The sequence below is a fragment of the Phaethon aethereus genome (genome assembly GCF_964289735.1).
Source record: "Phaethon aethereus genome assembly, chromosome: 17".
Taxonomy (NCBI): domain Eukaryota; kingdom Metazoa; phylum Chordata; class Aves; order Phaethontiformes; family Phaethontidae; genus Phaethon; species Phaethon aethereus.
In genome coordinates, this window is record NC_138593.1 from 12,891,412 (window position 1) to 12,913,337 (window position 21,926).

The 21,926-nt window shown below is 52.4% G+C and overlaps 2 protein-coding genes across 2 annotated transcripts in view; one reads left to right on the forward strand and one right to left on the reverse strand.

Annotated features, from left to right (window-relative positions):
* The window catches only part of TPCN1 (two pore segment channel 1), a gene marked incomplete at both ends in the record, with an annotated part of 43,870 nt that extends 31,200 nt beyond the window's left edge, over positions 1-12,670 (forward strand). Inside the window, 14 exons of the mRNA XM_082007700.1 lie at positions 194-238; positions 1,352-1,408; positions 1,498-1,551; positions 3,042-3,114; positions 3,349-3,456; positions 4,687-4,758; positions 5,608-5,697; positions 6,476-6,591; positions 7,312-7,358; positions 7,926-7,994; positions 8,429-8,513; positions 9,740-9,876; positions 11,172-11,252; positions 12,548-12,670. Coding sequence (XP_081863826.1) covers positions 194-238; positions 1,352-1,408; positions 1,498-1,551; positions 3,042-3,114; positions 3,349-3,456; positions 4,687-4,758; positions 5,608-5,697; positions 6,476-6,591; positions 7,312-7,358; positions 7,926-7,994; positions 8,429-8,513; positions 9,740-9,876; positions 11,172-11,252; positions 12,548-12,670 — 1,157 coding nt within the window. The remainder of the gene's footprint in view (positions 1-193; positions 239-1,351; positions 1,409-1,497; positions 1,552-3,041; positions 3,115-3,348; positions 3,457-4,686; positions 4,759-5,607; positions 5,698-6,475; positions 6,592-7,311; positions 7,359-7,925; positions 7,995-8,428; positions 8,514-9,739; positions 9,877-11,171; positions 11,253-12,547) is intronic.
* Positions 12,671-15,625: 2,955 nt separating this feature from the next.
* Positions 15,626-21,895, reverse strand: SLC8B1 (solute carrier family 8 member B1; the record flags this gene model as incomplete). The annotated part of the gene is made up of 15 exons (XM_082007906.1): positions 15,626-17,399; positions 17,478-17,542; positions 18,094-18,174; positions 18,260-18,413; positions 18,593-18,714; positions 19,124-19,265; positions 19,442-19,572; positions 19,815-19,871; positions 19,951-20,058; positions 20,143-20,310; positions 20,435-20,540; positions 20,808-20,865; positions 20,963-21,015; positions 21,114-21,266; positions 21,737-21,895. 15 exons carry the CDS (start codon positions 21,893-21,895, stop codon positions 17,202-17,204), a joined length of 1,755 nt encoding a protein of 584 aa, XP_081864032.1. The 3' UTR covers positions 15,626-17,201.
* Positions 21,896-21,926: the final 31 nt, after the last annotated feature.

Genomic DNA, 21,926 nt, shown 5'->3' on the forward strand with positions numbered 1-21,926 from the left:
TCATTGCTGCTAAAATTCTAGAGGAAATTTGAACTTGGTCCCAGGAAGTAAAAATTAATAATCTGGTAATCTGTTTAGCATCTGTGCTGAGGATTGGTATGAAAAATGTCTCTAAGGAGAAGATAGAGGAATCTGTGTGTGAGGTATGGAGGATTGCGTAAACATTTGTTTTGTCACACTTTCCTTCATGCAGGCATCAACATCCTTGTGAAGTCCCGCGTGTTCCAATACACCATGTGTAAGTAGAAGTAACGAGCTGTCCCTGCTAGGCTCCCTTGATTACGTGAGTCTGGTATGCTGTGTCTGCCAGCCCTTGCAAGGACTTAGCGTGGTGGGGCCTGGTCTTTGGTCTGAGCCATGGCTTATGTACAGATTTTGGAGTTTTGGCAGAGAGGGAGGGAACTGCATACTCGTACCGACCACTACTGCAGCCTGGATACAGCTCTCGCTGTGTCGAGTCTTCTGGAGAGGCTCGCTGGTTCGCTACTTCATAATGCACTTGTGGGTCTGATTCTCTAGGGTTCAGCTTGTTGCATTTAGGTAGGTTGGTGGTTAGCTTTCACAAGCCTAGAGGTTTTTATCTTGCAGCTGAAGGACACTGGGTAAGGAACTGCCTTGCCAGTCAGCCACCTTTTCCTGTTGGCACTTGAGAAGGTGCAAGCATCCTTGTTGTTGGAGGGATTGCTTGGCAACTGTACTGCCTGCGAGAACGATTCTGTGGTCCCCTCCTCTAGAGGAGGAGTGCTTACTTGTGGTGCTACTTGCTATGTTCTAAATGATCTGTTCCTACCCAGTAATTTGGGATTTTTTTTGAATGTTGGAGTTGTTTTTTGTAAATTAGGATGCTAAACTAAAGACAGTGGTGTGAGGTGGAGTGAGGAGATCTGAGTGAAAAGGAGAAGTCCTGTACCTTCAGTTCTCAGGATTTGAATGTTGGGGAGCAGCAATAGATCCAAGACAACATGGCTTTGTCCTGCACTGTTGGGAACCTAGTAGTTCTCAAGATCTTGTTCCAGAACTAGGAGGAAGCTGAAATATGCAGGTCATAACATGGCAGAGTGTAAGATAATTATGAGTAAAAATGATTGAGCATGATTCAGACCATTGTTTATTTTTAGGTTTTTTTCCTTCAGAAGATAAAGGTATCTGACTTTTCAGATCTTTAACAGAAGCAGATCTGTTAAAGGCTTGGGAAAAGTCCGGGTAGAAGTTTTACAACTCTCTCAAGTTATGAGTTCAGTTTGTTAGTTGAATTGGAAACCCTGCTGCAGTACTCTCTTTGCTAGCCTAGGAAACGGATGTCCTCTGGTCCAGGAGTGTGTTTGCTATGGGTTTTTACTTTGTTTTCCAGATACTGTGGTGGCTGTGAATGGGATTTGGATTCTTGTTGAAACCTTCATGCTGCAAGGTAGGAAACATTGCAACTTGTTTCTTGGCTATGATGCTGGGGCTTTGAATAAAGGGAAGGCTAGAAAAAGTTCTTCTTGTGTCTTGCAGGAGGGAATTTCTTTTCCAGAAACGTCCCATGGAGCTACATAGTCTTCCTCACAAGTAAGCTGATGCCTCCCAACAGACCTGTGTTATTTCATAAGGAGTTGGGAAGTGAATAGACAGCTCTGCTCACAGAAGATTATTCAGTTTGAAGTTAAAACTTAGCCACAGGTGTGCAGACTCCATCTAGAACAATGCTGTGCCTGTCAGGGATTGTCAGCATCCACACAGACCCACATGAACACTGCTGCACTGTTACACAGCTCCCTGCGCCTCTGCAGTCTGGGGAGCCTCTTACCTCTGGTGCAACTCTCTGCAAAAGCTGCTTGTATTACTCTTAAAGATAGCTTCAGCCCTGAGAGCAGAATAGCCTTGTTTTGTTAGGCACAGCATGCGAAGTGATAAGCTTCTCCAGACTTGTGATGGCTCTTTGTGGAGTTGCTCCCATTGCTCTGTGTTGCACTGACTATTCCAGGAGGCATTACCGGCTCTGATCTGATTGCAGCTGTGAGCTGGCTCTCTGCCACACAAAGCAAGACAGCCCTGTTGGAGTATGGAGTACAGAGCCATGCTGCAGAGAACTCCAAGAGGACTAGATGAACTAATTGATGAGCTGAGTTTTCTAATTGACCATCATCCCCTTAGTGTACCTTAGTCTTCCTTTTCAGCCCAAGTATAAGCAATTGCAACTTCATGTGCTGGTTCATTGCACTGCCATGGAGCTCTTCAGTGATGTAAATTCACTTTCCTTCTCCTGCCAGTGTCTCTTGCTCGAGAGGAGAAGAAACATATAGCTCCACTGAACCAAAATAGTGTGTAAAACTGCAGCAGGAGGTTCTCTGGAGAATCTAGGAGACGTTGCTAACTTCTTATTTGGCTGCTGGGTAATTCTAGTGCTTTCCTAGCCATTAGTCTTCAAAACACTTGTTATGAAAGTTTGAAGACAGAGGCACTCTGCAACACTTCTTTTCACAAGGATGTTGTCAGCCAGCTCTTCCCTTCTCTCCCACCTTGGAACCTGGAAAGAAGGACTTTGGGATGACTGAAACAGGGCATCATCATGTTATTGTGGCATTCTTTAACCTACAGGCTCACAAGGTGCTGCCAGGGCAGGGGGTGAGGTATTCAGATGACTCCTCTTTGAAAAGATCTCTCGCTGCAGGTCAAGGCTAGGCTATGGGATACAGATATGTTCCACTGAGATAGAAGGAAATACACAGGCAGGAGTGAATTCCCTACACCACTTGCTGGCCTTTCCTACAGGACCTTGTAGCATATATATAGGACCTATAACATTTATAGCGTGTTAGCCAGCTAACTGCTTTGTAGACTGCTCTGGAGAGAAATCACCATGAATACAGGAAAATGTGTTGATTTGGAGGGAAGATGTCTCTTTGGCATCTTGCTGAGAATAAGGAGGATGGGTGGGAGTCTGTTAAACCTATGTTCAACAGTCCTGTATTTAAAGCACCACATATCTTTGAGGGCAAGCATAAGCCCTCCTTGTGATGCTGCCTATTTCTGACCATGGGTGTCATCTTGATTTACAGTCTATGGCGTGGAGCTGCTCCTGAAGACCACTGGACTGGGGCCCATTGAGTACTTGTCCTCAGGTTGGAATCTGTAAGTGCCCACTGCTGTTTTTGAGAGAGAGGTGGTGAAAATTGTTTGGTTTAAAAAGACCGACTCTGAGATGAGCTTTTAGGCCTGTAGACAAGGCCATCAGCAGGCTATTGTAATTCTTCTGCCCTTGGCCTTGTGCATCTTGTTAGGCTGGAACAGCACCAAGCACCTCATCTCTGCTGAAACGCTAGTGATAAATCATTGCTCTTATTTTTTTTTTTCTTTTCTTTCCAGCTTTGACTTCTCGGTCACCCTGTTTGCATTTTTGGGGCTCATGGCACTGGCGTTTAACATGGAGCCATTCTACTTCATTGTGGTCTTGCGACCCCTTCAGCTTCTGAGGTGAGATGGGAAGGCTTGGGGTGGGTACAGAGAGCAGGTGGTGAAGAAAACAGCCAGGCTTGTTTTCCATCAATCTAGATGGGGACCGAGCTCCTTACCAGGAGAGGGCAAGGATTGCTCTGTGGGTATGTGACCATGGCAAACAGGAATTGCGTGGGGTAATGAGATTAGCCAGAGTTATCAAAATGAACGATAACAAAAACTTGGGATGGGATATGAAACCCCGTGCTTTGGAGCTTAAGCTGATCTCTAATAGAGATCAAGGGATTTACCAGGGGCAGATTATCCTGTGTCTGCCTTCGTGGGGTTCTTACACCTCCTCTAAATTGTCTGATGCTGTTCAGAGAAAAGCTCTTCTGTCAGGGTGAGACAGTCTGAGCCAGTTTAAGAATTTCCATTGAATTACCAGAAATTACAGTTTCCAAAGGATGCTGCTTTCTAGGGTGAAGTACAACCCTGCCCTAACTGCATCTCACACTTTAAGCAAGTCTGTGGCCTGTAACCTCTCCGCAGCTCAGTAAGATGGGTCTGATTAACCCTCGCATTTCGAGGCTGTTATGGGGGTACATTCACCTTCACAGAATGCTTTGAGAGCCATAGGTGGAAGGTATTTGAGAGGCAGAATGTTGTCTTGTTAAAAGCAAGCTAATGCAATTTAGCTCTTCAGTGAGGATTTAAAGAACACTTTATGACACTCAAGGGGGGAAAAAAATAATGTTTTCTCTGTTGCGCCCCTGCCAAAGCCTGTGTTTGGCAGCTGTGCTTCTCTGTAAAGGCTGATGGGGTTGCCAGATCTTAAATTAGCAGGAACAATGTAGTTTTCTTTCATCAATTTTTATTGGGTCATGGGGGAAACACAGAAAAGCTTGTATCTGAGGAAAGGAGTAATGAATCCTGACCCTGTACACAGGACTGTCTTAAGTTCTTGGGATTTTTTTTTTTTTTCATAGTTGCTTATGCGTCACGCTATGTAAGAAGACATAGACTTTTCCTTGAGATTCCTCAATCCTGTAAACACTTAGTTGAATGTGCCATAAGCATTCAGATGGGAGAGCGGGACATTGTTAGGGGAGTGGAGACCACTTGAGCAAGACCAGGTCCTGTGAGTTAGCTGTCAGCAAACCTTACTGTTCATTGGTCTGGGAGGTACAAGGACTAGGATACTCTGTTTATTCCAAACACCACCAGGGAAGTAGCAGTGCAAAGGTAACAACTGGCTTTTCCTTTCAGGCTCTTTAAATTGAAGAAACGCTACAGAAATGTCCTGGACACTATGTTTGAGTTGTTCCCCCGAATGGCCAGGTACTGAATTCCTCTCTTTGGATGGTGGTGGGGAGAAGGGAGTGAAGGTTTCACATCTAGGGCTGGGGTCAGGATAGGGACCTGTCAAACCTGCTAAAGGTGTTTATGCTCTGTCAATTCATTGTTGCTGACTCCTGAGTGTGCTGCAGTGGGGTATTAATCTTCCAGTTTCCTGGAGCAGTATGTGATAAGGTTCTCTAGCACACTGGGCTGCCTCCTGGTTTTGTGTTAGGAGGATAATTAAGAGTCGATGCTTGTTTCATTTTTCTCCCCCATCCCAGCTTCTGGTGAGAGGGGAGGCCCATTTGGGAGGAACAGTGGCATGAATATACTCAGCCCCATATGTTTCCCTGTCCTTAGTACAACCACTCGAGAGCATTATTGTGAAATGGTGGGGCAGAAGGACCTTGGTGTTTGAGTGGGGTGTCCTCAGACCTTATTCTTTAAGGGATGGAGGTCTGAGGAGAGCGTGTTAGCTACAGAACCCTGTTCTTGGCACAGTCCCTGTATCCAAGGACGTGGAGAGGGCAGAACCAGTGTGTGTTGCTCTTTATTAAAGAAACTGTGGAGAGATGTTTGTTTACCAGAAAAGGACAGACTGGGAGGGAATCCAGGCTGCTCTTTAGTTTCTCTCTTCAGCGAGTGTCAAGCTCCTTGTCCAAGGACTTCTTGAATGAGAGCAGTCAAAGAGCTGCACAGCCACAGTGACAGGGAGGGTGGTCTGGGGTTTTCAGTGCTGCTTCCCATCCGTTGGAAATTCCTTCCGGAGAAACCAGCCTGTCACTTTGTGTTTCCCTGCTATAGCAACTCTTCAGCAGCACAGTGCTCTTTCTGTTTTTTTGCCTCCAGCCTGGGTTTAACCCTGCTGATCTTCTACTATTGCTTTGCCATTGTTGGCATGGAGTTCTTTGCTGGCGTGGTCTACCCAAACTGCTGCAAGTGAGTACTGCAAATCCATCCCCCTCTGCAGTGGGTTTGGTGCAAAGCCAGTAGCAGTGCCTCTGGCAGCTCTGTCTCCCTGAAGCGGAGAAGGGGCCAGAGGGTGGGTCTGAATGGGGCTTTGCAACTAAGGCAACGTGCTGGGAAAATCTAGGGGAGACGCTTCATTTCTCTAGGTAAGATTGCATGAAATGGCTTTTGCATTGCATTTGGAAAGGGAGAGGTTTCTGTGGTGGGGTTGGCTGGTTTTAATGAGCTCTGTAACTCGCGCCAGGTAGCTGCACTGGGAGGGTTTCTTCATGGTACCATGCCTGGAAACTCTTGTAACATCTGCTATAGAGCAAAGTTGAGATTTTTACCTTGGTGACGCCAGAGTTGCTCTGCCAGATGTGTTACATATTTAGGCCTTGCTTTGTACAAGATAAATTCACCTGGTCTTGGAAGCTCAGCTGTCCTGTGCCCTTTTCATCTTAAATGATGGCAGACCACTTGGAAATGCCAGGCTTTAAGGGTGTGAGCCAAGGAGTCTAACTCAAACACTCAGCTTTTCTGGTATAATATTTGCTAATGATTAGAAAGATTCCATGTGCTCCCTGGGCTTGTGCTGAGCTGTGAAAAGAGAGAGGCATTCTTTCAGAGAAAAAGGCAAGTGTTGGCCAAGAGGTAGAAACTGCCGCCCTGCTCAACACCTCTGAAGTATTTTGGTATTTATAACCCTTGAGATTTCCCTTGTTTTTCCAGTTCTCTTCTTATTCTTTGTCCTGGTTTCTCCAACCAGCACAAGCACAGTCGCAGATTCTTACCGCTGGGTGAATCATACAGTTGGCAACAAGACAGTTGTGGAAGAAGGTTATTACTATCTCAACAACTTCGACAACATTTTGAACAGCTTTGGTAAGGGCAGTTTTGTCCGTAGCAAGGACTATTCCTTAGTGCATCTGTGTTCCTGCAGAGCTCCTTGGCAGGTCTGTAATGCTCATGTAAGCCTGGGACTCTCCCAGAGAATCCTGCTAATGCACCTCAAACGCTCAGCATCCTGTTCTTTCTGTCTGAAGAGCTCCAGCTCACTAATTGTGCCATGACTGTTTTGCAAGGTAAGCAGACATCACATAAAAGCCAGTGTGAAACCAGCAGATCTGTTCTGACTGGTGATCAGACCAGACTTCCAGAGATGTTTAAGGTGGGCTTTAAGTCACTGTGCTTCTAAAGAAACATTAGTGATGCTAATACATTTCTTTAAACCCACTGATGAAGTATAGTTTGAATATGGTGATTACGCTCCATGATTTTTCTTAATGTGTGAGCAGAGATGCTTATCATCTCCTGGAGACTTCAGAGGTTTCCATGCTGTCTTGTGGAAAGGGTCAGGTCTGTTTCTGAGACTTTTAAGAAATACAGATTAAGCCATGCTCCTGGTTCTGTGGGTCTAACCCCCTTTGTCTGAAGTAACTGCAGTGATGAGGGTCTACATTCTGTCTCCGGATTTGCTGGCTGTATTGAAACTTTGGTGTCATGCGTCTGTCTTCCCTGTCAAATGCTTTCTCTAAGAATCATTCTAAAGCAGGTCAGGATGAATAAAGCAATTGTGTCTCTTTTTCTCCCACTTATATACAGTCACGCTGTTTGAGCTGACAGTTGTCAATGACTGGTACATCATCATGGTAAGTAAACTTCAGCTACCTTGTGTGTACAGACAGCACAGACTCTTGTCAGTTGAGCTAGATCTTCCATGCCATGACTCTTTTCTTCCCCTGGTGATTGGAGATGGGCAGGATTAGGCCCAACATTGTCAATTCTTGTTGCCAGATGTCTTTTGGTCCTAATCATTGGGTGATATTTGACCTCTGGCATGCTGCTGGGCATGTTTTCTTGTGAATCTTGACCAGCCCTCAGGCTAGGCTTCACAATCTGGACAAATGAAGTCACTGTGTACTCCAGCTTGTTACCCTGATGGCCAGGCTGTGTTCTCATAGCAGCAATAGCTCATTCAGCCACGAGTTCTAAATGTTGTGTGTGTTTTCATATAGGAGCCTCTTTAGCTTCAGAGGTGGCTTAGCTGCAAGGACCAGTTGGGGCATTGAGCATTGCGCAGGCAGTCCCTGGGGCTAGCTATGGAGCCATGAATGAGAGAGGGAGATAGTATTTATGCTGCTTTATGTCTGTTGGCAAGCCGTTAACAGCAGGCTCTCCCTTCTGTGCACTACTGACTTCTTCCTTCTCCTCTCTAGGAAGGAGTGACATCCCAAACCACTCACTGGAGCCGTCTTTACTTCATGATCTTCTATATAGTGACCATGGTAGGTTTCTGGAGATGCTTCATGCATCAAATAGTGGCGATGGGGAGGGGAGACTGTGTTTGCTGTGTTCTAGCAGAACCTTCCATCCCTAAATGAGGACGGCTTTGTTCCTCTACATAACATCTTCCAGAAACAGGTGTGAGTCTACATCACTTGCAGAACGTTGAATTCACAGGCATTGACAAAGCTGATGCTGTACAAACTGGGTCTGGGGTAAGGACTAGGGCAGCACAGAGTTTTGTTCTGTCCCTGTTGTGGTTGACTGGTAGCAGTTTGCTCTCAGGTACATGTGTGACGTGCATTTCTCCTGCCATGGAGGAGCTGGGGAGCATGGAGTTGAAGCACAGACCAAATGCTCAGCTTCCTGTCCAATTGGGCTGGAAGAATCCCCCAGCAACAGCCTTGTGATGTCTTCTGTTCATGTCCTCTCCCAGGTGGTGATGACAATCATTGTGGCTTTTATTCTGGATGCTTTTGTCTTCCGCATGAACTACACTCGGAAGAACCAAGATTCAGAAGGTCAGAACTGAGGACTGGTTGACCTACAACATTGTGTCTTCTCTCCCTGGTGTCTTATGTCCATAGGAGAGAATGGGATTGGCCAGCAAAGACCTGGGTTTTGGGTGGTTTTTTTTAGCCTGACTCCCTAAGCTCATTCTTACACTTTTGATGATATTTCTATCTGGCCTTTCTGCTCTGTCCCTAATCTCTCCTCCACCACTCCCCAAAAAGTGTGTGTATGTATATGTATGTATGTGGTTTTATATATATGTGTGTGTGTGTGTGTGTGTCTGTGTGCATGTGCACGCATATAAACTTCAACTATTTGAGCCGTTTCAATCAAATTATTTGAAGATAGGAAGTTCACACGCATTTCACGAAAGAAATCTAGGAAACATTACAGCAATGATGTAGCAAAGCTCAACAAGAGATCTTACAGGAGGGGAAGATGATTTTTCTTTTAAAACCAATTTCCCTCCCTCACTAATATGCTCACTGGCACCAGAATGTGTCTCCAAGTACCTTGTCCAGCGTTCAGGCACCAAGACACTGGATCCTAGTGGTTTGCCAGCACTCTTTGCCATGATGTGGAGGACAAGGAACGCTGCCTATCCAGTTCTTTCCACATCTCCCAGTTGTACTTAGACTGGTGACTAGGTTTTGGGCATACCTTTCTGTACCCTTTAGGAACTGACAGTGAGTAGTCTTTCCATCCCCTCATCCCCGTGAGTCATCAGTTTTACTCACTGTCCTTTGTCTCCTGAGCTGAGCATCTGAAACCGCATGTAACTTTGTGACCTGCTAATGTAGGTGCCATAAACACGTTAATCTCTTGTAGTCCTTCTGCTGTTCCTCCAGGTGATCTACACCCAGACTTTTCTATTCATTCTCTATGCAAACTAATCTTAATTCTTTACACTTTTCTGCAGGAAGGAGATATAGCTACCGCATACCATTAACGCTAATCTTCCCCACAGAAATGTGGTGAAGGCCCCAGCCATGGGAGTAGCTTTCATCAGCCCCTCATCCTTCTCAGGTGCCAGAAGATTCAAATATGAGGCACAGGCCTGTAGGAGCCAGGTGGTGTTAGTTACAGAAACACATTTCATCATGATCCCTCCTGCACCCAGTTTGTAGGGTGCAGTGAAAGACATTTGTTAGCGCTGAACTACATTATCGTAGTGGCTGATGAATGTTCACCTTGGAGACTTTTTTTCCCCTCTTTCTTTTTCTTGCTGCTCCAGAAGACAATGGCATTGTGCTGGAGAAGGAGATCTCCAAGGAGGAAGTGGTGGGCATAATTGAGCTGTACAAGCAGAGTTCAGCTGCCACTGAAACAGCTCAGCTGCAGAAGATCGTTTTGCAGATGGACAAATATGGGGTAAGAGGAAATGCTTATTGCAAGTTCTCGGCTTCAGGGGAGGGAAGTGTGCCAGGGCCACAAAGGCCTTTTGCTCTCTTAAGAGGGAAGCTGCCAGTGTTATCTTAGTGTTGAGATCTGAGCCACTGGAGGGACTCTGCAGCACTGGCACAACGTTTTGCTGCTCTAGAAAAGTAGCAGCTGAATTTCCTCTCCTCTGAATAGACTTGACATTGCTACAACCCACAAACTTCTTAGAACTGTCTTGGCCCAGCATTGACTGGAAAAAGCTGATTAACGTTTCTCTAAGAAAGCCACTGTCTTGTAATTCTCCTGCCTCTCTCTCTGTGCCATCGTACACTTAGGCTTGGACAGTCCTGAAGCATTATGCAGCAATATGATGGTATCAATTCCAAACACCAGGCTTCCTTTCTCCATGGCACTGCTTACGTTTCCATTCCAAAATAGGATGCACAATTGGAAAAATGAGCTGACCTGGGTAACTGCTCTTGTCTCAGAACTGTTGTCTCATGCATCTGGGAAGAGCTTAAGTGGTTGTTTTAATAATAGCCATTATATTCTTGTATCACCACTACAAACTGCAGGTGCTACAATTTCTTAGGTGACCTTTATTTGCGTTGGTTGGCTTGGTAGTTAAAGGCTGAGCTCTTGTCCACACACACAAAATTCAGAATAGCAACGATGATACCGATCAGAAGCAGTTTTCAAGACAATAATAATAAACCAAAGGAGGATGCTGTCCTCAGCCTTGCAGTAGAGTCCAGAATGAATGATGCCAGACCTGAAGTTTCTTTTGCTTCTCAATCCTGTTCATACAACTCATGCGGTCAGAGAGTAAGTCAGACTTCAGCTCTCTATTTACACAATTTAAGAAGTGCAGGCCCATGGAGTAAATGGTGTGGTCTAGACAAGTGGGACCTGAAATTGTTCTTAGACGAGATCGTACTTGGAAGCTTAGGTTTGAGCCTTGTTCCAGGTACTGTTGTTACATTCATCTGACTAAATTAAGCACCACTGACAGACACATCCATCTGGGCTACACCTCCCTCTGTAGTCTTTGGGGATCTGCTCAGTGTGATTCATCTCAGCCTACAGAGGCTTGTTCAGGTGACGTGCACCCTAAAATGCCTTTTTCCCATGACAGTAGAAGGAACCCAGGATAGCCCGAGCTCATCCATGGATGATGGGTGTCCATCTGAAGGATGCCTGAAGTTCCAGGGACTGATCCTGTGAACCTCTCAGTGACTGATGAACGAACTTTTTGTTTTTTCCTCCTCCTTCCCCCAACTCTTTAGCAAATGTCAACACTGTTTCTGGGACGCAGATCAAGGACCAAGAGTGATTTGAGTATGAAGATGTATGAGGAGGAGATACAGGTATGTGGGCTTGAGTTGGAAATACCAGCAAGTCTGTGGTGAGCAGAACATTGCCTAGAATAAGAAACCATCCTTGTAAGCACTGGAGGCCGCCTTCCTCCAACACCCAGACAGCCACGTGCTCTGTGAGAAGGGCGGGCAGTAGCTGAAGTGTACTTTAGATTGATCGGTTCTTGCACTCAGGGACTTTATTAAACCACAGAACACAGCAGAGCCTCCTCAGCGGGTCTGGCTGCCCGGCTGTGGAGGCGTGTGTCAGCCAAGTCACAGCAACAGCACGCTCGCTGTGTGCGTAGGCATGCCAGCTCGGCTGAGTTCACCTAGACTCACCGAGGCGGACGTGTTTGCTGGGCCGAAGAGCACATGCGTAGTGCGTTCCTGGGGCTTGGCTGCCGAACGCTAATTTGTTAAACCACTGGAATGTGATTGTGTTTGAGCTTGGGCGTGTCTGGCTGACGCAGAAACCAAGTGTTCTCCTAGGCAAAGTGCTGCGTGGTTGCGAGCAATGCTGCCTGGTTTTCCTTCAGAATAGCAGGCTAAACACAGATGGGAAACAAATCACCTGATTCTCTGGATTGTTTAGGGCATTCTTGCTAGTGCCCTTTGTGGTCAGGCGCTTTATGCCATGGATTTGGTTGCTGTAGTGCCTGCCAGACACTCACCTCCAGGTTGAAGGTCACGGGCTAATGTAATGATTAGTACTGAAAGAATTAATCTCGTAACCATTTGAATCTGTCCTTTGTCCCTTGGGCAGCTAGCTTGGGGATGAGTCTTCAGTCCCCCTAACAAAAATAAACATGTTATTTACCATGGAGCTGGGTAGAAATCTGCAGAGGAGCTCCCCGCCTGTTCTGCATGGTCTCTGATTCAGGGATGTAACACCTTGTAATGCCCTGGGCACTGCCCAGGATTGGGAGCAACTCTGTAAATCCCAAACACCATGGGGACGTCAGTACTAAATTCCTAGAGGTTCAGGAGGGACATCCAGAGAGAGGGATGTTTCCTCCTTGATGGGCACATTTGTCTGTTCAGCCAACTGTAGCTGAGCCATAGCTGGTACTTCTTGCTTGGATGTGGGTGGCAAGGTCTCGGTGCATCCATCACAGCCGTGCTGCCATTAACCAGATGGATCCAGCAGGTTAGGCTATATCCAGGGCTTTGGAAAGAGCCTCTCTGCCTGAGCAAATGTGTCTTCCCATGGCAGAGCAGGGCAGACCCTTCGGGGTCCTGCTGCGGGGCTGCAAGGCCAGTGTGGGGCAGAGCCTGCCCTCAGTGTGTTTGATCTCCTGTTGCAGGAATGGTATGAGGAGCATTCCAGAAAAGAGGAATCTCAGACACCGTTGCAAGAGCCTGCATCTGCTTCCAACAGCTCTCTGAAGCCCCTGAGCCTCCGACAGCGCTCCCAGACCGTCATTTAGGCCTAGCTAACGCAAGCCGCCTTCTATGCAATAACCTAGAGTATTACTTCACAGCGTGTATATTGGGATATGTGTATAGATCTGTTCAGTGTACTGTTGGGCTTTAGGGTTTAAACTTCTTCCCCTAGGCAGTGAATTGCTCAAAAAACAGAGGCCCAGGGGACTCCGTGCAAAGCTGCTACACCCAGATTGAGCACGATGCCCACGCTCAGCATAGAGTGAACATCTCGGACAGAACAGAGACCTTCCTCTGAGCCGCTTCCTGGGCTCAAGCCTGCTGTTTGTCTTACCACTAACAGACCTTGGGGAAAGGGATGTGTAATCCATTAACAGCAGGAAATGCGCTGAAGCCACCTGCTTAATATTAAAACTTTTGCCCTTTTTCAAGATCTCTTTTGCTTAAAGGGTACCATTAACCTAGGAATAAAAGATCAGGGACTGAGTTTTTGTTTGTTCTCCACCCTCCTATGTAAAGAAAGGAGAGGTGGTGTGAAATTTCAGCACTTTTGGAAGAGCAGTCTGCCTTTCCCCTCCTTTTTGGCACATCTAGATGCACTCCCTGTAGTAGATCCAGCTGCGATTCTTGAATTTTAGCTGTCCCCGAGCAGTTCTGTGGCAGCTGGAGACAGAAGTGAGAGCTGTCAGCATCTCATCATGTTATGACCATAGGTGGTAGGACAGGAGTTTGGGGAGACAAACTCTGTCTCTGCTGTAGTTTTACCCACTATTTGCATCTCTGCTGGTCAGTTCTGCTTGTGGCCCTGCCCAGGACTGGGATCACCTCTGTAGACCCCAAAGCTCCTGTCTCTGTTCAGCGAGAGCGGGGATTCTGCAGGGTCACGGTGGCTGTTGACCTCTGTCTGCCACTTCTGTAAATGGCAAATCTCTGGCTGGTCCTTAGCTCAGATAGATGACTAGAAGGAAGAAATGCAAGGTTTTGCATCTCCAAGTCTGACTTATTTCTGCCTGGCTCTGGGTTAAAGAGAGCTTATGGGCATCTAACAGTACTGCTGGTTAGTCCTCAGCCAGGTCATTGCTTTGTTTATACAGGTCAGCGAGTTCCAGTGCAGCAGCATTGCTCCTCCCTTGCTCTCTCTTGCAGAAATGTTCCTCGGGCTGGCAAATGCTGACTGAGTCAGATCTTAGGAAGATCCACTGAAGATCTTTACCGTTCCCCTGAATTTTGGATGCAGGAGGAACGTGGAAGACAATGATTCTTCTCACCCGTCTGCTTTTCTGGAGCTGGCAAGGAGGCTGCCAGACCTGGTAGCTGGGGGTTGGGAACGAAGGGGGAAAAGAGATCCCTTCCCAGCTCTGCTATGTTTATTCCGTTATCACGGCAAGTTGCATCATCGCTCGTGTTTCGCTGCCCGCAATGTGATGAGAACCTGTCTCTAAGTCCCCTTTTTTAACCTGTCAGCACAGAAAGTGCTGAGGGCTAGAAGTATCTGTCAGCCGGGAGGCTCCCCTCACCTCTTGCTGTTTGATATTTTCTCGGGTTCAGGCTAAGAGGAGAGCTTGCTGGCAAGGCTTTCTCCTTCCTGCAGATAGGTCAGGCAGTGGGAGATCTATGTGCCCATTCCCTTGGTCCCACATAGCTGTTTTTCCCTTGGTAGCCTCACCACGTGGCACAAGGATAGCGGGAGAGGACTGATCCTACCCGGGCAGCTCGGCAGCATTTCCTGGGTGGATGAGACTTTCAAAAGTAGGCAAGACAGAGCTGCTTCTGAAAACCTCTCCCTGCCTAGCATGGTGGGAGCATTTGGGCTATTGGATGGAAAGAGCGGGTGAGCAGCTCTCTGGGCAGCACACACACCAGCGTCTGCTCTCAACCCTTGCCAAATCCCCTGGGTGCCTCAGGGCAACTCTTTGTTTCCTTTCTGGGTACTGCAGGTATGAAACTACTTCTGAGCTGAACCGTGAAGGACCTTAAAGGGCTGTTTTCCAAACCATAAATTCGACCACAAATTAATGAGCAGTGCAGTTGTTGCTCTCGCAGTTGCTCTGCATGAAGTCGCAGCCTGGGAGATTTATCCAGATTAGTCCTGGGCCTGGAGGAGATGTTGTTTATTCTGTTTTTAAGTTGTGGGCAGGATGAACAAGCATTGTGAAGGTTAGGGGGGAAAAAAATGTGGCTGTGTTTAAACTCCACATTCCTCTACAGCCTATTTCTCCTTGCAGGGCTGTCAGTGACTTTTTTGGGGTGTTTTCTGGGCGTGAGAGGAGCTGCAGCTTTAAGCTATATTTGAGCGGGGCACTAACCTGCTTAACATGCACTAACAGGGCTCCCCTGTCACAGAGACGGGAATGCATGGACTGGGGTCCAGGGCTCAGGTGCTGCTCCCATGTTTTCGTGCTGAGATGTTGGATCTGCTCCCCCGTACACACGGTATTAATTATTTTTCTAAAACAAGGAGGGTCGCAGAAGTTTACTTCTTCCATCTGACTTTGGAAGGAAACAAAGTTTGAGTATGGGGCATCCCCTTCTATTTATCCTCCTCTCCCCCACCTGAGACACAAGACTAATGAGAGACAATCATTTTGTAGGGAGCAAGGGAGGAAGCACTGCAGGATTTTGTATGCTGGTGTTCTGTTTATAAAATGATTTTATGGACATGTCTGTCAAATGTTCTCTACATTTTTTTCAAGCACACTAATAAAAAGCATCCTCAGCTTTGTAAAGGCAGCGGCTTCCTTTCCTCTTTCCCGTGTTATTGCAGTTGTGTGGCTTGGCCGCAGCTGAAGCATTTCCACAGCTTCTGAAGAGGAGCGGTGCCTGCCCTCCCTCTCCAGTGGCAACTGCTTGCGTGGGCATATTTTGCATGCATGCCCTGCCGAGCTGCTCTGAATCCTTGTTCTTGGGCACAGCAAAGCCCCAGCTTCCTTTCTGCGCCTCCCCCCCCCCCCCGTTTTTTTCCCTAAATGTTAAGATAATGCTTTCAAACTTACGTTTTTTTGAAGCTACCCCAGTGCACTGTTTAAAGTTAGAAGGGGTTTTTGACCCTGTACCTCTCTATTGGTATGTTGGCTGCAGTTTCAATTGCTTTAGCCCTGCTGTGCTGCTGGTGACTTGTGTGCAGGTTCAGGGCAGAGCCGATACCTGCAGGCACAGGGAACGCTGTGTTTTGTTTGGTTTTTTTTTTTTTTTTGAAAGCCTGTATCTGGTTAGAAAAAGGAGAAATTATGCAGGCCCGGGAAGCTGCTGGCACCCCTGGAAGGGAGCAGGAACCAGGGCTGGCAGTTGTGCTGCTTGCAAAATTGCAGAACGGTGGTTGTGGGTGCCTAAGGGCAGATACTTCCCGGCCTGGCCCGCGGGGAGCAGAAGCAGCAGCCCCCCCCACTCCACTTCCCATGGGTATCCCCGTCCCCGGGGAGCCGAGTCACGCTGGCGGCTCGCAGCCCGCGCCGCCCCCGTGCCGTGACGCTGCGGTTCCCAACCGTGCGACTAAACAGCCGACTCAGGCGCATGTGACTGCTGTTGAGAAATCCACCGCCGGCGAACGCGGAGGAAACCGCTGCCCCGAGCTGCTGGGCGAAACCGCCCCGCGCGGCCCGGGGTGTCAGCCCCCCGGCCCCACTGCCGGCTCGGTACCGGACACCGGCGGCTCTTCCCTCTCCCCCTCCAAGGGCCCGGTGCTGGGGAAGGGCGGTGTGCCACGAGCCTTGAGCGGGAGAAAACACCCTCGCAGCAAACAAGGCGAGTCAAGGTTGGGTTTGTTGTGGTTTTTTTTATTGCAATTTTTTTTTGCAGTGCCTAAAACCTAGTCTTGCCAGAGGCTAACACGGTGTGTGTAGAAACCTCCACGTCCTTTCCTACAGCTCTGTCCACCTTAGGAGGAGGAGAAAAGTAGGATTTGAAACTCAGGTTGAAAAACGTAGCTTAAAAAGGCAGGGGAAACCAGCCTCCCCTTGTTTGTTGTTTGGCCACAGGGTTGGTTTATTTTTCCCCTTCAGCTGTGCTTGCATTAAAACCAAGCACTGCTCTGGAGCTTTGCCTCACCTCAACCCCGTCTTGCTTTGCCTTGGCTGCTATTTCAAACCAGCGGCGTGAACACGTCACGTCCTCCGCGCTGACAAACTTGTGCTCAGACCTTGGCAGTTACCCCGCGTAGCACGACCGCCCCAGCCCTGCCCCGGAGCAGCCGGGAGGGAGACGAGCGGGGGAAAGTGAAGTGGTTGAAGGGGTAAAACCTCTCCTCTTGTGACCCTGGGCTGGAGCTGCCCTCTCCTCCGGCCCTGCCACCGGAGGAAGCGGAGGTCTTGGCCTCGCTCCTGCTCAGATCCTCCTGGAGTTAAACAAGACTAAACAGAGCGGGGGAGGACGTAGCTAATGACTAACAGCTCCTTTTCCTTTCCCAAAGCACAAACCACCCACCCCCTCCAGAAAGCGAAGGCCAAGGGCCGGGCTGGCACGTGTTGCCTCCGGCATGTGGTTGGGGTCCCCTGGCAGGGACAGGGAGAGGGGTCGGCGAGGGCCCGGGCTGCCGAGCGAGGGGGACAGATGTGCATCCCCTGCCGGCGGCGGGGCGGGTCAGATGGCGGAGAGATGGATCACCCTGAACTCGGTCAGCAGGGCCAGGCAGAGGAAGGCCAGGTAGTAGAGGATGAGGCAGACGCCGTAGGCCTTGCCCAGCTGGAAGCACTGCGCTGGCACCGACACGAACGAGAAGACCAAGCTCAGCCCCAGGGCCCCGGCGAGGATCCAGACCAGGAGGCTGTCGGGCTCCAGCTGCCGGAGAGACGGGGAGCGATGTGCAGTGCCCCTGGGGCCGCGCTGCCGGCCCGGCCCGTGCCGCGGCCGCCTTACCTTCACCGCCAGCTGGCTGCTGGTCATCTGCAGCAGGCAGCCGAGGCCCACGCCGACCAGGATGTCTGGGACGCGTTCAGGATGGAGACGCAGCGCAGGGGACCTCGGGGGAGCGACGGCACTGGCCCTCCCGCCCCGGGGAGGGGGGCAGCACTGGCCCTCCTCCTCCTCCTCCCTGCCTGCACCCCATGGCTGTCCCCTAGCCCAAAGCGTTGCCCGTTTGTGGCACACGCAGCCTGGAGCGCTCCAGGAGAGGCTTCAGCCTGCTCTGGGGACCACACAAAGCCTCCCGGAGGGTGGCACAGCCTCTTCACCTCAGCAGACCCCAAATTTGCCAGACTCCAGCCCAAACCCCCACCCTGCCAGGACAGCAGTGGGGACAGGGGGATGCTGCTGGCTCCATCCCTGCGGTTCACAGACCCCACGCCCGTCACCCCACACCGTGCGGGCACCGGGGAGGCTGCCACCATCCCAGGCACGCTGGGCTGGCTCCTGCCCAGCTCCGTCCCGGGCGTCCCCCAGGAGCAGGGGCTCTCCCGGGCTGCAGGCAGGGAAACTGAGGCAGCCCCTGCACCAAGAACCACCACCCCCTCCCCGCCCGGCCCCCAAAGGATACTGAAGATGATGCCCCCGAAGCAGGCGGAGAAGGCCATGCGGGGATAGCCCTGCTGTGCCATGGTGAGGTCGGAGAAGGTGTCTGCAGAGGGAGAAGGCGAGACCTGGGGGGATGCCCGGAGGATGGGCGCACCTGGGGCGGCACGGGGGTGCAGCAGAGCCCTTACCGCCGATGCTGTTGCCCCAGGCCAGCAGCGTCAGGCCCAGCACGGTGTTGCTCAGCTGGAAGATGATGCCCAGGGTCCGGAGGATGTTTACCAGCTCTGTGGCCGCGGCGTTGATCCACATGGCGCTGGCCAAAAACCCCAGGAAGGCAAATATCTGCCAGGAAGAGGGGTACACTGGTCCCTGGGTGTGCCCCGCGGGACTCTTTATCCCTCCAGCCAGCCAGATCCCTCCTGGGGACACTGGGGACTGGCTCTGCCCCCAGGACCCTCAGCCCACTCCAGAGCAGGCTGGGATGGTCCCTGGTGGGCGTTCAAGGCTGGGGGACCCCTTACACAGTGGTACTTGGGTGGCTCCTCATTGCTTGTGGTGATGAAGATGATGATGCCCAGGACAGAGCCAACCAGTGTGACCAGTACCCAGACTGGGAAGATGCCCTGGATCTGGTACAGCCCATCTGCACGTGGTGGAGAGAGAAGGGGCATCAGCATGGCCCCCCCAGCCACCACGGGCTGGGGCAGGATCTGACCAGGCTCATGGTATGAGGTAAAGCCTTGTCCCCTAAAGCCACCTCCACCCTAAGCCCTCCTGGGTCTCCTCCCCTCTGTGCCTCAGTTTCCCCAGACAGGCCAGGCCTGCCCCATTTCTCCCCCTGGACCTGGATGCTGGGGGGCCCAAACCCCCCACCCCTGTGTGGAGGATACAGCCGTCCACCAGACCCCCAGCTTGGCTCTGCTCTGGCCCACCCTCCCCTCCCCAGATGGGGTGCCAGCTCCAAAGGGCTCCTGCGGTCCCCAGGGCTTTGGTGGCCCATCTCGGTCCTGTCCACTTCTAGGGGGGTGTCCAGGGCTGCCCTGGGCTCTTACAGGCACCCGACTTCAGGGTGAGGATGCAGAGCAGGGGGCTGGTGAGGACGTGCAGGCAGTTGAGGGGTCTCTTCCAGTTCAGGTCGTCCTTGTCGGGGTCCACGACAGGAACAGTGAGCAGCAGCACCAGCTCCATGGGCACCTGGGAGGAGTGGCCGTGAGCAGGGATGGGGGACCCCCCAGACCCATCCCCAACCCACCTGCCCTTATCCCACCGCCCCCATAGCGAAGCCCTGGGGTGACGCAGCCCCAGGGGCCAGCAGGGAGGGGGATGCCCCGTGCAGGGGCTCCTCCCAGCTCGTGTCCCCCCCTACTCACCTTGAAGACCTTGAAGAGCCGCCAGTACCAGGGCTTCCTCCTCCACTTGCGGTAGTCCAAGGGGCTGAGGGCGGCCGTCAGGATGTGCAGGGAGGTCTCCCGGGAGGGGAGCAGGGGCCGGTACTCCTCGCCTGCGAGGGGCCGCAGCGGCTGAGTGGGGAGGGGGGGTCCCCAGGCCCCCCTGGCCCTTCCAACACGGGGCTTGTGGTCATCCGTGCGGCCCTGGGGAGATCCCCCTGCCCCAGGGTAGCACCCGGCCACAGCCACCCCATGGGTTCAGCCATGCACGCAGCAGCCTGGGGGGTCCCTGGGACCCCCAACAATCCCTGAAGACAAAGCAGAGCCGGCCCCGAGCCGCCTGGGAATGACATACCATAGTCCCCGCTGTTCGTGCCTGAGGACTCCCGCTCTTCAGTGTCTGTCGGCAGCTCTGGGGGGAGAGGACGGGGGCGGTGGAGGGAGACCCCGGGACGCCGGGGGTCCCGGCGGCCCAGCCTGGTGGCCCTTACCTGGCTCCCAGGGTCCGGGGGGTGCAAGCCCTTCCCCCCGCTGCCGCCGGTGGATCCAGGTGCAGAGCACCACGGTGAAGACGTAGAAGATATACAGCCCCAGGTAACCTGGGGTGGGGGGAGCGGCGGAGGGTTACAGCACCCCCGGCTGCTCCCGCCACCCCCCTAACCCCAGCCCCCCAGGGCGCTCACCCAGAGCCTCTCCCAGCGTGATCCTGCCGAAGTAGAGGACCATGAAGGTGAGGAAGACGGCCAGCATGTAGAAGATGACATCCCTAAGGAAGGGTCTGGAGGCGGCTGTGAAGGGCTTGACCAGGGCGATGCCTCCAGCCACCACCGTGGTCACGAACACGCCAGCACCTGCCAACATGACAGGTCCCTCTCAGGGTGGAACATCCCACGGCCCCGCAACATCCCCCCCCACCATCACCCTCCCTGAGCCAGCAGCCCCCCAAGGAGGAGCTGGCAGTGGGGGTCTCCTTACCAAAGATGGCCCCGATGGCCAGCCCCGCCGTCCGGGGGTCGGAGAAGGCCACCACGGCACTGAAGACATCCGGCGCCCCGTTGCCAAAGGCCAAGAAGGTGACACCATGGAGAAGGGACGTCAAGGAAAAGAGCCGGGGGCCTCCTCCCCACAGGGACACGGGGCGCCCGCCCGCTCCGGCCACCACAGGACTCCCTCCCAGTGCCAGCACGCCGCCACTCACCCCGCCGCCGTCTCCAGCTCACGCTCCGAGTCGGTTTCCCCTGGCACCGTGCCGTGGGTTTGCAGAAGTGCCCCTGTCATGCCACCTCCCCCTGCCCCATCCCTGCATCCCCCCTCCCCGGCCGAGGTGCCCCGCCTCCCAGAAGGATACTGCCACGTTGTGAGACAGCTTCAGGTTGGTGGAGATGGCCGATAAGTTGGGGCAGAAGCTGGAAGAGGTGGAGAGGGGGGTGACGGGGCTGCTCCGGGACCACGGGGCTCCCTGCTCCCCCCGGGGACCCTCCCCTCCTCCGTGGGGCTACTCACAACTTCTCTGCCGTCACGCCGAGGATGATGAACAGGTACAGGAGCCAGAGAGCCTGCGGGGTCAGGCATGGCAGAGAGAGGGGTCGGTGGGGTCCCCGCACCCCCAAAGCTGAGCATCCCCAGCAGCATCGTCCCCCGCTCCCATCCTTACGTAGAGGGTGACGGCCAGGGGGAGCAGCCGGGGGGGGAAGACGCAGAAGACCCCCTCGAGGTAGTCGAGGAAGCCGCCCTCCAGCCGGCAGTCGGGATTGCTCCGGACGAAGCGGCACCACTCGGAGCTGTTGCGCTTCCGCACCTCCCAGCACTGTGGGGCAGAGCGTGGGGTGCTCGGCCCAGCACCCCAAGTCCCACTGCACCCTGAGCGCCCACAGCCCTCCAGCAAGGGCTGCCATGGGGCACCCTGCGGGCGACGCTGCCCCTCCGCTGGGCTGCTAACAGCGCGTCCCTGTCACCCCTGCCTCAGTTTCCCCAGCTGCACCACACGTGTGTGGGTCAAGGGCTGTGCCAGGGCCAGCGGGGGTGCGAGCCCTTGTCCCCAACCCTGTCCCCATCCCCAGCAGCAGAGGGCCCCGCGCCGCCCCCCACCCCACCCCAGCCGTGGGGAGACGCCGGCCTGGCACGCAGGGAGGGTTTCAAAGGAGAAAACCAGCAGCGGAGGAAATCCTGGTGAGATCCCAGCCGCGATCCCTGGGCTGGGGGGAGCAGGGACGGGACCCCACCACCCTCCGCATCCCTCCCGCCGCCCCCAAACCCCACCGCAACCCCCACACTCACGTCCAGGCCCCGGCCGTGGCTCGGAGCATCCCCCCCGGGAGGGACCGTGACTCCCAGGTCCAGCAGCAGCGGAGTCCCGGCTGGCTGCACCCCGCTGTCCCCCACCAGCGCCCCGGCCAGGCCGAGCGCCCCGGCCGGGCCCATGGCACCCTGCCCCATGGCGGGGGGGGGGGGCAGCCCCGGGGGGCAC